Raw genomic sequence first — 15,361 nt, forward strand, 5'->3', positions numbered from 1 at the left:
GTCCAATGTTCAGTTTCAGAAATGTTGTAAAATCATATCTGCTTTAGAATTTAAAATAAATGAAAAACAAAACATTATCTCATTTGCATATTCAATAAAACTAACCCAATTTGTATCTCTTGAATCCTATTGGAAATATACATTTGGAAGTATAAGGTAAACAGTTTGATAAAGTCACACTATAATATGTCGTTAACAATTGTTTCTCTCCTTTTACTTGTTTCAAAAAGCTTTAATTCTTTAAGAAGAACACACAACAGCAATACGAGTGCCTGGGTGATATTAAGTGCCACTGGGATCAAACAGGAAAGGATTTATCGTTCTTGTTTACAGTAGTTTTTATGTTCATGCGCCATTATGAAATCCTTCCAGAGGGGCACATGTCGCTGTTTGGCTTGTCCCGGATTAACACGAGATGGTCACGAATGACTTTGGTTTGTCTAGTTGTGTGCGCGTGCGTTTGTGTGCGTGTCTGCGTGCGTCGGGGATATGAAGTTCGCACATATTGTCTCCGATCATACAGCATACCCCAAATATTAAGCCGCTGTTTAGAGCGTAAGTAGGGAATTAGCCGGTGGCCCAATGTAATAATTTCACATGTGTCGAGATTTTCCTCGTGACTTTCCACTGAATATTCTGCAAATGTCCTTGCAGGGCAACATGAGTGATTTGGGTGCGTATCTGCAGGGAGCCTATATACAGAATATCCCTGGTATCTGTAATATATAGTATACGACGATACCGCTGAGCCAGCCAGAACACCACTATGTATAGGTCGATTGCCATTGCGTAGTTTGACGCTTATTCTGGTCATCACCGGATTGTCTGGTCCAGACGTCGCTGGAATAATGAGGCGGCGTTAAGCAGCAAACAAACCAAACAAAACGACAACAAACGTGCATCGATTTATTGGCGGAAAGCTCAATCGTCATCCAGCACGACAATCTCTGCCTTCTCCTTCTTGACCTTCCCTGTCGTCGGCTTGCTGATTCTGACAATGTGAACCTCGTCACCTGTACTTGCCTTTATCTGCAAAACATAGTGAGTTTAGTTTTACGCCGCCATTTATACTACTACAGATAAAATAATATTCAGTGGAACGTCTCAATCACGAAATAGAAGTTGTTACCAATACATTTTGTCATTATGGCTCAAAATCTCTAACGACCCGTGAATGTCCGTGGTAAAATAGGCCTTCAGCAACCCATGCTTGCTATAAAATGCGACTAGGCTTGTCGTAAGAGGAGACTTAAGGGATCGGGTGGACAGCCTCGCTGACTTGGTTTACACATGTCATCGGTTCCCGATTGCGCAGATCAATGCTCATGTTGTTGGTCACTGGATTGTCTGGTCTAGGCTCAATCATTTACAGACCGCCGCCGTACAGCTGGAATATTGCTGAGTGCGGCGTAAAACTATACTCACAAAAATCTCCAACAGGTATATCGGACTTACGGTGTTGTCTTTAACTGGCACTTTAATGGTCGCTGTCCTCTCGCCATCTTTAAAGAACACGCGACCCTTAAGTTTCTTTATTGTCTGGAAGTTCAGCATCTTTTTCGGGTTGATGCAGTAGTCGAGGCGGGCAACGCCTTTGTCAGTCGTCCTTGTAATGACTACCTTAGCTTCACCTGCATCCTCCTTCACCGTCACACACTTGACGGAGTACTCGACCTCATTGCCTGAAACAATGGTTGAGTACATGAAATTCTTGAAAGGCATTTAGACAAACAAGAATACATGACACGTTATGTGGATAACAACTTCAGAGCTAATTCATGCTCCATCCCTTTAAATGTTAGTTTCTTCTATATGCCACACTCAGGAATATTCCAGCTATATGGCTACGGTCTGTCAGTGGTCGAATCTGGACCAGATGAAGCAGTGATCAACATCATGAGCATCCATGTACGCATTTGGAATACGATGATATGTGTCAGCCACGTTAGTCGCCTGTTACGACATACTGGCGATACCGACATGAATGCAATGTGTGAAACCCATTAAAATAGCGTAATGATATGCTATCTCACAACACCGATCAATCTTATTATTGTGCCATGATCCCGTGAACCATCTTTGCTGCATTCTTCTTTTAAAACCTGGGGCCCGTTTCACAAAACTCTCGTAAGTCTAAGACCTCGTATGCTTCAGTATAGGAGGTACCAATGCTACGAGAAAAGTTACGAGACCTTAGGCTTACGAGAGTTTTGTGAAACGGGCTCCTGACTTACTATGTTTTGGCAAGACACTCTTCCCCAGTAGGAGGCCAAAATTCTTCTGATTCAGTTTTAGGCAATTTTGACAAAATTATTAATAATTCACTGCCAAAAGTTAATCTCATTACTTCCCGTGAAGAAAGGGTTAGAAATGCTTGTAAGAGGCGAATAAACGGATCGGGACGTCTGGCTAGCTGACTTGGTTGACACACGTCATCATGCCCCAGCTGCGTAGATCGATACTCATTATGTTCATCACTGGATTGTCTGGTGCAGACTCGATGCAGACCCCTGACATAGCTGGAATGTGACTGAATGAAGAGCAAAACAAATACATTCATTACTACTAAAATAGTCAGATATGTGCAGTCATACTAGTGTGGATAGTCTCTGTACTCACCGTTTTCATCGACATTCGCCTCACACGTAACGTTAGAGTCAGGAGCGACTGTTGTTGATTGTGCTGACGTCATACCTGGTGTCAGAAAGATAAAGAATGCATGAGTGAGTTTGGTTCTACGCCGTATTAAACAATACTTTAGTTACATCACAGAATCACAGCTAGAAGTGGGAAGAAAGGGTGGAGAGTGATGCAAGTCCTATGCTACTACTACGGGAACACTGCCAAACACATAGCGCAAATAAAGGTTGCGCAACAGAGAGAAACATGACCAGTCTTCCTAAAAGCGAGCATTTTTTTCTCTCGGTTGCGCAACCTCATTTGCGCTACAGTTTGTCTGTGTGCCGACTAAACCAACCTAGAAAAATACGCAGGACAAATCTAGGATTCGACCCGCCATCATGGGTTTCGAAGTGATGACAAGGTGTCCCACCCAACACCCCACAAAACCCAAACCCCTACCCCCGCCCCCACACCCCACCCTTTCCCCCACCAAAACCTGGTAACGATAGTTATATCTGTTGGTATGTTGTTTTACGCCGCACGGTATGGCCACGGAAGCAAGCATAGTTGATGGGATATCTTCTAAGCCGGAATCCCCCACGAGATTCATTTGTCTGATCCAGTGAATGAATGGGACGTGACGTTAGTAACATTCAGTCTGGAGAAATATTTGACGGTGTATTAAAAGCGTAAAACATGAAACAAATATTGTTCTTGAAAAGAACAAAACACGATAAAACACACAGATTCCTAATGAAATGTTAATCTCCATTAATGGACTCATTCAAGTACACACGTCAATATGTATTCGGAACTTTTGTTCCATTTAATTGATGTACACTTGAATCATTTTACAAGTTAATGACTACTCCATTATAACAGTATGTTTTGAACATAATAAATTTATATCATCATGATGTAACTGAGTATTTCAGAGGTTGGTGTGTCCTGGTTATCAAAGCCGGATTAACAGGGGGCCACTATAAGAAGGGCTTTACTCACTTCCAACAGAGAGGACGCCCAGCACTACGAGCAGCCCAAACCACAATCCTTTCTCCATCTATAAAAGACATGCACATAAAACCCATAAACCGATGTGTTATTCAATTATATGTCTAAATAAACAGAAGCCAATCGCTGAGAGAATCTAAGAGGTGCCCTAATGATGAAAATATGTATGTTGCATGTGCAATATGCACACAAAACCCTTTAACTTATATAGATATATTTTGTCGAGTTGATTAGTGACCTGTAGGTGACTGTTCTTTAACAAAGTGTTTGGAAATAATTTATCCGAATACATATAGCCGTCAACAGCGTGCCTTTCGTTTTTCGGAATATTTTCGGTTTTTAACCAAGTGCGTCTTCGCCTCATCGTATGCGGCATCTGTCTTAAAAGTTTCTCATTTGGGAATACGAATTCAACAAGAAGCGTGCAAACCTCTAGTGGTTGGCTTGTGAAGTCAAGTCCACAATTACCTGTTAATTCCTAGAAATATAATGTTTATTCAGTACGAAATAATGGCAAAACGTTTTCACATTTATCAAGAAATAACAGATACCTTCCATTGTTTTAAAGATACCTGCATTATATTTACAGATATCAATAATGATGTAAAGACTTTTTAAGGTAATTTTTTAAGGTAAGATATCTTTAATTAATTTGACATTTACAAATAGAATTACTAATGTTGGAAATGTTACAAGGATATCAAGATTACAGATATCTTCAATTCTTGCTATTACGGATATCTAGAATTTTTTTTGAAGATATCGTGAATTTTATTGAATATATCTAGAATTGAATTAGAGACATCTTCAAATGAGTAAAGATGTCTTCAATGGTAAATAATGAATTTCATATCATGAACTGACGTCTGCTTCGAGTTTTTTAACAATACAGAAATCTAAACTGTAGAAACGTTTGTGAGCACGCTCTGCCGCCAATGCAAAACACCTTCAGAAAAGGACTATAGAAATTTGGCGCATGCTCCCATGTCAGCATATCAGCTCACTACCGTTGATACAAGAACTGAACAGTTTACCGGCCTATCATTATCTATGTTTATTGGATGCTAATTACATGTACAGGGAAATCTGGGAGTATATCGATTGTAACGTTTCCGTCAAAACCCCACGGGAAATATTTCTAGAATGTCTCAAGAAAATACGAGGTGCTGATTGCCACGAAAATACACAGTAGGTTTGTTTTGAGTTTTACGTCGCATCGGAATTGTTTCTCCCATATAGCGAGCAGGATTTATACAGGTGCTGTTCTCGGGCGCGAAGCTGGGTCGTATCTTCACTGCATAGGACTGCATCGCGACTCTCGGCATGTACGAGCTGTACATGATGCATGGTCACCCGCCTTTTACCGAACCGGAAGTATTTACGGATATGTAGCCGGCTGCATTTGAAGATATCTTGAAATTGTTTCTATTAAGGATATCTTTAATTTGATTTCAAGATATCTCAAGTTCAATTCACGATGTGTTCATTTCAATTAAAGATATCTTGAAAGCAATCAAGATACCAGTAATTCCGAAGTGAGTTTTCTCTACATGCGTTGTCTTTAATTCATTTCAAGATATCTCTAATTCAGTTCAAGATGTGAGCAATTTTTTTCAAGATATCATTAATATGACTCAACATATCCGAAATTTTAATTCGCGATATCATGGATTTTATTGAGATATCAACAATTATCTCAATGCGAGATATCTTCTATTCAGTTCAAGATGTCTTCAATTCCATTCAAGATATTTTAAAACAATTGATGATATCTATAATTTGTTAGTAAGTGAAAACGTTTTGCCATACAAAATATTTTCAAGGGTTGAATTCACGAGAAAACGTAGTCATTGGCAACGTATCATGGTCACGTGGCATACAGCAGCAACAGACAGACAATATCGTTCAGATGAAGTTTAAAGAGTCCGGACCAAGTTCACTGTTACGCGTTCCCCGTGAAGATCCGTGAAGATCCAGTTTTGAACTGATCTTCAGTAACCCATGCTTGTCGTAAGAGACAACTACCGGGCTCGAGTGGTCTTGCTAGCTGCACTGGTTGACATAATCATGTCACCGTATCCCAGCGGTATACACCGATGCTCATGCTGTTGATCACTAGATTGTCTAGATTCCATTATTTACAAATCGTCGCCATATAGCTGGAATAGGGCTGAGTGTGGCCTAAAACTAAGCTCACTCACTCACTGTTAAATGTAAACGCTCGTGGTCACGTGATATTCGAGGTTTACCTTGATATCACGTGATTACAACAATGCTATATTTATCGTTAAGCAACATGGAGCTAACTGCTGGTAATATTTTTTAATGGCCAGGTGGCCAGTTTTCACCATATAGGAATGCTGTTGTATATCAGTCGTGGCGTTATTTCTTCTATCGATTTGTGAAACCCACGAGGGGCGGTGGGGTAGCCTAGTGGATAAAGCGTTCGCTCGTGAAGCCGAGAACTCGTGTTCGATTCCCCATGTGGGTACAATGTGTGAAGCTCTCTTCTGGGCTCACTTGTACAAAGCGGTCTTAGGGCTACAATGCTTGTAACCCCCAACACAGGCTTGTGATAACCGTAGCGCTAAGATCGCTTTGTGCAAGTGGGCCCTGGTATCTCCCGTCATGATATTCTGGAATATTTCTAAATGCGGCGTAAAAGAAAGACCCACTCAATGAAACGCACGAGCGTGGGTATGGTGTTGCCAAACAAAGAAACAAACCTGGGTGAAAAATACCATCACTAGTTGAAGAAGAAAAGAATATGTCATCATATTGCATGGCAGGTCCTATTTATATACTCAATCATGTGAAAGTGTTTCAAAATTCCGACTGAAGATGCCCTGAACGTTTAACATACACACCTTAAAACATTATGTTAAAATCATGCAACTTATAATTAATATTATTTATTTAGAATCTGTTGCTTTTTCAGTAATTCTTATTATTATATTTCTGGATTTTCGACATTTATGTTGACACGTTAGGGAGTAACTCAATTCCTCTTAAGCACATCCAGCTAGGTCTATGTTGTGTTCTTGTGTTCACGTTGTAATTGAGTGAATTTGGTTTAATGTCGCGTTTAGCAGTATTCCAGGAATATCTTGTCTTTACTTACCAACTCCTAATATGCCAATGGAACAGTACTTACCTTTATCAGTTGCGGTGCAGTTAAACTCAGAACCGATGAACTCAGAACCGATGAAATGTGTTCGCAGACTTTACATTTGAAATTGGTCTCAGAGAAGTGATTTAACAACTTTATATACCGATGCAACAACATACGGACCAATAACAACATGTTACGCCCTGGAACTATCCAATGAACGCCCAGCGTTTTATCCGTAAGACAGGTGCAAATAGAGAGGAAAATGTGATTAAAAAAGTAGGACCTTGGTACGCCTTCATCTGAGGCGTGACATCCGGTTTCGCCATGTGTGACTGTGTGCTGGCGCGAGACAATGTCGCTGTAATTTGTTTGGGAATTGCCAAACGGAACGTGGAAACTGCCACTATGGATTTAACACAAAAACGCGACATTGGTAATGATCAAAAGTCTCCGCAGTCCGTTCACATCTCCACGAATAACATCAGCAAATGTATCTGAATCGATGTCAAAGAGCCACCATACCAGGTCGCACTGAAAAGATAGCCACATCGATACCGCCTTGACCCGTTGCAAACACATTCAAAGTCAGTGTCATCGGTAAAATACGGAACCAAATACAGACAAGTGAGAAATTACATCGTGCATCATTTTCTTACAGATACTGGGTTGTATAGCATTCCCAGAAATTATTGAGAAAGTTGTTTCGGTAAAAATCTAACACACGTATATAAACTATTACTCAAATGAATATGTTGAGGTATGCTTTTCTTACAATCTTTGTGAGACCCCCTTGCCCGGCAATACATGACTGAATGCGCTAAGGTGCAGTACCGACCAAAGTTTGTATTAAATCGTGTAACAGTGCATCCTTATATCATCCACTTCTTTCTCCATATCCTCAGTATTCCTAAGTCCTTCATGGTTTAGTCTGTCTTTCATTACTCCCAACACATTCTCAGTAGGGTTAAGATCTGGGCTTATCATAAAACAAAACAAAACACATTAATCTACTCTTGATTTTCGTGAGCTCTACACCAGTTTAAAAGCCATCAGTTGTGATGGAATTCCTGCCGTGAATTTTTCACAAAGTTACGTTTCTGTAATTTTTGTCTGAAAGTTTCATTTACATACTTAGAACTTTCTGCGCCAAGCATCTCATTTCTGATATTCTCACTACTCACAATCTGACCAACTCCGGCTGAACTGAACTTCCTTGCCTCTGTGCCCCTGCCTTGTGCTCCATGCCGAATCCTGACAGAGTATTCTTCCAAGTACAGAGAGGAATGCCAAGTCCATCATGCAGGTGACCATTCTGGAATTAGTCACACCTCTTATAAAATCATCTTGAACCAATTTTCCTTTCCTATCCGCCGAGACTGCTTTGCAAGTACAGAGACTACAAGTACAGAGCATGATGGAGAGCAATTGTGCCACGAGCGTTGTATAGAAATACACGTACTTTAAGGACATTAATGTGACTAAGAATGTATTTCACGGATCTCTTTGAAAAAGGAATCACGTTTCTTATATATAATATATAATTTGCTAGATTATTGCATATGTAACAATGAGTGGAACAAAATGAATTGACCATTTTCTCACGAGTTGGAAACAGGCGAAAATATTGAGGTATGGGACGGAATCGCAGATCAGTGTATAAACTGGACAGGCGAGGCAAAGTGAAATTCATCCTCGACAACCGGGATACAAGTAGTACAACAAGAGTCATCAGAAGATGGCGTATCTACCGGCCTCCACATATCTGAAAGGGAAAATCATGATGTTTTTTTAAAAAATAAGTTTGAACCGTTTCCGTGGAAATCATGAAAAATATAAATGCCATATATCTGTAAACAGCGAAATGCACCACTTCAAGACTGTCTCACATATCTGCCAAGATCTGTTGAAAGATATGAAATGGTTTTCGAGTTGTCCTCCGGAAACGAAGCCCATCCCTCCTTTTTGAGACTAAATACGAATCGTTTCCATAGAAACCAGGAAAAATAAAAATGACAAAAATATGTAAATAGCGAAAGGCACAACTTCAAGATCTGTCTCATATATCTGCCAAGATCTACTGAAAGACATTATGAAGTATTCGAGTTGTGCTCCGGAAATGAGGCCCATCCCTCCCTTTTGAGACTAAGTCTGAATCGTTTGCATGGAAACCGGGAAATTTTAAAATGACAAAAATCTGCAAATAGCAAGACTCACAACTTCGGGGTCTTCAACACATATCTGCTAAGTTTTGCTGAAAGATACTGAGAAGTCTTCGAGTTGTGCTCCGGTAACGAAAATTTAAAATATTAATTCGAAATACCTTTAGATCAATAAATCGTACCCAGTTATGATTATGATAATAATAATAAAAGCTTTTAAAGCAAATAACACTTCAAATTTAGAGCGAGACTGAATAGTTTCGTGACAGATTTGAATCGCAGTGTTTACACATCTTTGCCTAAACTGGTGTAAGAATAAAATTTAAGGAGCCAATGCAACACCCTGTTGAAACGAAACATCAACGAATCCGTAAGAAAACAACGACTTAACCTGGAGTGCCCAGCAAGCACAGCAAAGTCTGCGCAAACATTTTACAATTTTTAAATAATGTGAACACTCAGACACAATTTCAAGATTACAGAATTATTTAGCATATTTCTACTCAATCCACAACTTAATTTACTGAATTTAGTGTGTATATTTTTAATATCCGGCGATAAATGGAATCCCCAAACTTCTGACCCATAGGTCAAAATTGGTGGTACTTTAACATCAAAAATTTTAATACAAACATCTTGAGAAGAGATATAAACTTACCCAGCCTAGATTGTTGTCTAACAATTTCTTGACATTTTGATATTTTGTATCCGACCTACTTAATGTTCATTTATCAGTTTTAGAAAAAATACATTTTCTCAATAATTCCGGGGAAAATTGTATGTGTCAAATTTTGAATTACCGATTTCTAAGGGAAGGGACGGGGAAGCCGGAAGGTATTTCTCGAGACATTCTGGTGACGTTTCAAATTTCTGTCACATGGTCAAACCATGTACTCTCAAACATGAAGACACAGCCATTCCATTTCTGTACTGGATTCTAAAAATTCGCGTAAGTGGGCGAGTGAGTGAGTGAGTGAGTGAGTTTGTTTTATACTGCTTTTAGCAATATTCCAGCAATATGATTGAGTGAGTTTGTTTTATGCTGCTTTTAGCAGTATTCAAGCAATATGATTGAGTGAGTTTGTTTTAAGCTGCTTTTAGCAATATTCCAGCAATATGAGTGAGTTTGTTTTATGCTGCTTTTAGCAATATTCCAGCAATATGAGTGAGTGAGTTTGTTTTACGCTACTTTAACGACTGTAGATTGATGACCTGTGATCCGTCTGATTATTGATCCTCGTACTTGCCTTACTTTTTTCTTATCTAGGTCATTACACATACGTAATTTATTTCTAGACAAAGTAGTTATAATCAGGCATGTAATCCTTTCCGTTATAAACAACAGCTGGCGGGAAGGCGTAGCCGAGACGGACATGCCGCGCGTTTTGTTTGCTGTATAACGCCGCACCCAGCAATATGACAGCCGTCTGGAAGTAATCCAGTATGGACAAGACCAACCAAGTGATCAACACTATGAGCATCGACTTGATACGGTCTCAACCAAGACGGCGAGCCTTAGCACCTGATCCCATCAGTCGTTTTTTACGACATGCAGGTGAACACCAGTTCTATCCCGGATCTTCACGGGTCGAGTGCTGCAAGTACAAAACGTAGTGTAATACCCACCATTATACCCACTATACCCATTTAAATAGTGTGAGAAATGTTCAGGAATGTCATATTGGTTGAGGAATAATTGAAGTGCAAGGCCAATTTGGAGATTAATTAACGCTCTCCCAAAGTAGGATAAACTCGGAGAATCAGTACCGTAAACTGACAAAACCAGACACCCAATGAAACTGATGATCTTAACAACGAGCACGTGTCTCAGGATATTGCTACCACTACTGCAGATGGTAGTGCATTGGTGGTGGTGATGGTGGTAGTAGTACCAGCAGTAGCAGTAGCAGTAGCAGTCAGCGGCGGTAGTAGTAGTAGTAGTAGTAGTAGTAGTAGTAGTAGTAGTAGTAGCAGTATGAAAACAGCCTGATGTAACCACCCATCGCGACCTTGACGAAAACTCCCGAATCAGCTCATGAAACCCATTATCCACGCTTGGCAAACAATTAGGCCGAACAGCAGCCACAGGCGTGTCTAGTTTAATGTATTCTGTAGAATCCCAATCCAGACGTTGTCACGATTTTTAATTGCGGACCATCCTATTTTGACATTTCAGCACAGTTCTTTTAACCTCTGTTGCTTCGTGACACAAATTCACAAGATGCAGTTCACCATGGCCATAATGCAATGGCTTCCCACTGGCTTCCCGTAAGCTTTATGATGACCTCTTTCACCAGATATTCTAGATACAGATACACCAACACCACCTGTTCCCGCTATCTTTACCGATGACTTCCTCACATTGGACTTTCTCGTCACGAACTTTGACCTGAATATCACCTGTTCCCTTCATCTTTGCTGACCACGTCCTTCTAATGGACTTGCTCGTCACGAACTTTGACCCGAACAGTACCTGTTTCCGTCATCTTTTATGATATGGACTTGGTCGTAATGAACAGAGAGAAGGCAATATAATCTTACTGTCATTCTTACGAATGTCAAGAAGACTGGTGTTATCATTTTCCAGTTTCAAACAAAAGTGGGTACAGATGCATGGTTGTTAGTTGAAACATTCTTGACTAGTGTCATGTGTTCTGTTTAGTGACAAGACAGATTCTACCAACATATCCATTAAGTCATTCCAAAATAGTTTGGGTGAAAACAATCCAGTGGGACAGACCCCGAACCCAAACATCCAGCCAACCTTAGAGTTTAAACTCGAAGAGGCCAAGTATATTGACATAACATCAGTGACACATACTAATCTCCACATCACGTTACAGGACTTTGTAAGCATGTTTGGAATCATAAGAGACTGACCTCCCCGTGCTATCCCTCTTGATTTTATCATCCAAAAGTGTGTTCCACGGGAGATATCGCTTGTGTGGGATCAGACGATATGTCCTAGGAGATATCGCTTTGACAGTAGATTTTGCACAATGCCCTGACAATATGACGTCATGAACGTGATGACGTCAGAATGCTATGACATCTTTGCACTGCAAATCTGCCAGTGCTGTGTTCAGAGACGTACATTATTCATAGAAAACTAATGAAGAATGATTTCGGATGGTAAGGAAATTGCGTCCGAGTGCTTTAACGATATAATAGTTTAGGGCGAAAGTGTGCTTTATTACACTATACATGGAGGTAGAACGAACTGTATTTCTTCTCTAAGATGCCGTATTTAATAATTTCTAAGCCTAATTTCAATTATTCTATGGCAGAAAACAAACGACGGTGTCTGTGACGTAAACTAAGAATCCTCGCACAGGGTAAACTGACTCGCTGTTCTTTTGACGTGTCAGTCCCCTATGTTAAGACAAACGTTACTAGAAAAACAAATGATGAACAGTTTGGTGAAGGTTTATGTTCGGGTGAAATATCTTCTCTAGATCATTTAATTACATCTGTGATTCTCTTAAACCATACAAGGCAAAATGACCGTCTCATTTCTACTACCAACGAAAGTTAAGATCAGTACATTCAGCTAAAGCTGACTAGTCATGCGACATTCCACGATTGCATTGTGGGAATGTAAACATTGCAACCGGGTCTCTGTAAAGTTTTGAGTCGAACTATGAGGCATTTTATCCTTCGGAAAACATAAACATAATGTTTCCACCGGTGATGTTAGCTGTTTGATGCAACTGCAAACCAAGAAACGGGATGCGACGAAGCAGTTTACTGAGGCGATGGCAGCTGACATCCATCGTGACGTCGGTTACATTGTGACGTAATGCAAAAAAAAAGGGCGATTACGAGAGGGGGCAGACTGGAATGGCGCAGCGACGTCAACACATTGTGACGTAATGCAAAAAGTGCACATTGTCGTCTGATAAAATATTGTCGGCGCATTTGATCTTTCACCGAAGCATCTTAGAATTAATATCAGTAGACACTTGGGTAAGATTCTCTGTTTATTGGCACGCAATATAATAAAATTGGATGTAAATGGTGGCTGCATGTCGCAGAAAAATTACTATATTGGCAGCATGGAACTCTGGGTAGGAGTGTGGATAATTGGATACGTTACCCAAAACATACATTTTGTTTCTTTTTGCTGGCGAGTTTGCTTTGATAATTTAGAAATTACAAAACTGCAGCTGTCGCACATACGTTAACGCTGCTTCATCCATTTTCTAGCCCATAAAGCGATTTTAAACCTGTAATCCAAAAGCGGGATATGACGCAAGAAAGTGTGGAACGCCTAGGCCGGTGAATATACGCCAAGGGATATATGTAAAAAATAGTAGACGGTACAGGTTTCAGCTATGAGATCATTTTGCGAAATTATTTTGCCCGTGTATTTTTTTTTTTTTTTTAAGGTTTGGTTTCCGTTTTTATCATCACCGTGTCCTTACGTTACACTTTCCATGTTGATCGAGGACGCCATTTTTATCAACACTCACAACGAAGGACATACGTTTAGCTCGGTGGTTCTTTTGTGTCGATGTCCACAAATTCCATTGTAATAACTTTGATTATTGTATCATTAATATAAGGCACATAAATGCAAGATAAAGTCTGTGCATTCAAAACTGAGCTTATACACCTGGTCACACCCACTGTCCAATTGCCCCACAAAGTTCTATGATCTACAAGTCTTCAGAGGGGATATTCAGGGTGTGGTGCAACAGGTCCTTCGAAACCATTCTCCAGCGCAGCGATGACTTAGCATAAGATCACTGCCACGGGCTAATTTGCATATCACATGACCGGACTTTTCTCCTGTTTGTAAACAAATGCGCACATTCATTAATATGCTGAGACTGGGATAACGAAAGCGATTCGACGAGGTTTTCATAATGTTTAACACTGTTACGTAAATATTTTTCTGCTACTGCTACTGTTTGTACATAACATTGACTGGACTGGACGAATCGTCACGTCTTTCTGGCTTGTGGCAGAGATACTACGCTGGCTCGCCGCATAGAACTCTGGGTAGGAGAGTCCTTCAAAACATCGCCACTGCAATGTATCACAAACAAATGTCGTTTGTTGAATTTTGGTCTGGTTCGTTAAAATGGAATGCTGAATGTCTGTTGATCATGCTGGTGCCATAAAATCCACCAGCCAGGACTTTTTAACTGGATGTTTCGGTACCTTCGGTTTCTAGTACATGTACACATTCAATAAGACGTACAGCCCAACAACGCTATGTCGATTTTACAATTGTTACAAAGTAAAATGCAGGTTCAAGCGCCAGTCTAAGTACACTTTACTCTCAGTGTATTTCGTTACACTCCACCACTGAGTCTAACGAAACCTAGAAGAAGGTCGGGTCAGGTAACCCTTGAGCGTCCAATGACCGTCCAATCAATAGATTTAAAGGTCACATGCAACGTAAAATACAACTTTGCAGATTCTGGTACCTTTCGGTATGCACTTACCGAAACAAATCATAAAAAATGCTAATTCAACCTATAAAGTTGAAAAAAAACGCGATGAAAAAAAGCCCGCGAAATCGGAGTTCAAACGTTTCACTAAATTCCCCCCAGCGCTGGGGGGAAAACTGGTTTCAACAGCTGTGCTGCGCTTCGCCCATAACGCATGCGCAGTGAATAGGTTCGCGGAACTTGAAACAGTATGCATGCCCAGCGTCTGAGGTCGTGAGCAGTAGTCTAATCTTGGTTGTGTACACAAACAAGTAAATGATCTACTCGTTACGTAAAAAAAACTTGTTGATTGTGGTAAGCAGTTTCGGTCACAGAGAAAGCTCAGTGTCTGGTTTATTCACACCTATATGTCTGCCTGCCTGTCTGCTAAAGACAACATGCAGTACACAGCTTCAATCATTGACCACGAGTAATTTGAACTTATCACCTATCAGAGTATACGACATAAAGAAAATAAGTTGATTTATGACTCGTGCACCCGAGTCCCGTCCCTGCCACATTATGTAATTAGGCACGTGTGATACACATGACATGTTTTTATGTCTGTGGGTTGCAAACAAACTACATTCACTTTTTTCGGATGACTGGATCTGACGGAAACTGGTGCAAACTCTTGTCAGTTTCAAGTCCTGCCTTGTACTTGGACGAATGACAGATTCCAGCCATCGAGCGCAAATTCGGAGAACATGTATTTTCAAAACCCAACATCTCTATATACATTCTTCATGGATAACGACTTGTTTTAGTGTGTATGATTTTGTTTGACAACAGTATATGAATCCATACTGAAACGACGCATCAAGTACACAAAAAGAAGTTGTTATCCATAAAGAATCTTACTTTCTTGTGACTAGCCATACCAGGGAGCCTATATAGAGATACTTATAAAATGCCCATGAAACAGATCATCTGTCTGTACACACAATGAACCATCAGCAGATCAGCAAATGAAACAGCCAATCAGAATCCGTCGTTACACTTGAGTGCACATCCAGGTA

The 15,361-nt window shown here is 40.2% G+C and overlaps 1 protein-coding gene across 1 annotated transcript; it reads right to left on the reverse strand.

Annotated features, from left to right (window-relative positions):
* Nucleotides 1-892: 892 nt before the first annotated feature.
* LOC137283413 (uncharacterized) lies at nucleotides 893-3,672 on the reverse strand. The gene is made up of 4 exons (XM_067814888.1): nucleotides 3,625-3,672; nucleotides 2,620-2,694; nucleotides 1,456-1,682; nucleotides 893-1,029 (listed from the first exon to the last, which is right to left on the reverse strand). Exons 2-4 carry the CDS (start codon nucleotides 2,690-2,692, stop codon nucleotides 922-924), a joined length of 408 nt encoding a protein of 135 aa, XP_067670989.1. The 5' UTR covers nucleotides 2,693-2,694; nucleotides 3,625-3,672; the 3' UTR covers nucleotides 893-921.
* Between the last annotated feature and the right edge of the window lie 11,689 nt (nucleotides 3,673-15,361).

The sequence above is a fragment of the Haliotis asinina genome, chromosome 1 (assembly GCF_037392515.1).
Source record: "Haliotis asinina isolate JCU_RB_2024 chromosome 1, JCU_Hal_asi_v2, whole genome shotgun sequence".
In the NCBI taxonomy this organism is placed as follows: Eukaryota; Metazoa; Mollusca; class Gastropoda; order Lepetellida; family Haliotidae; genus Haliotis; species Haliotis asinina.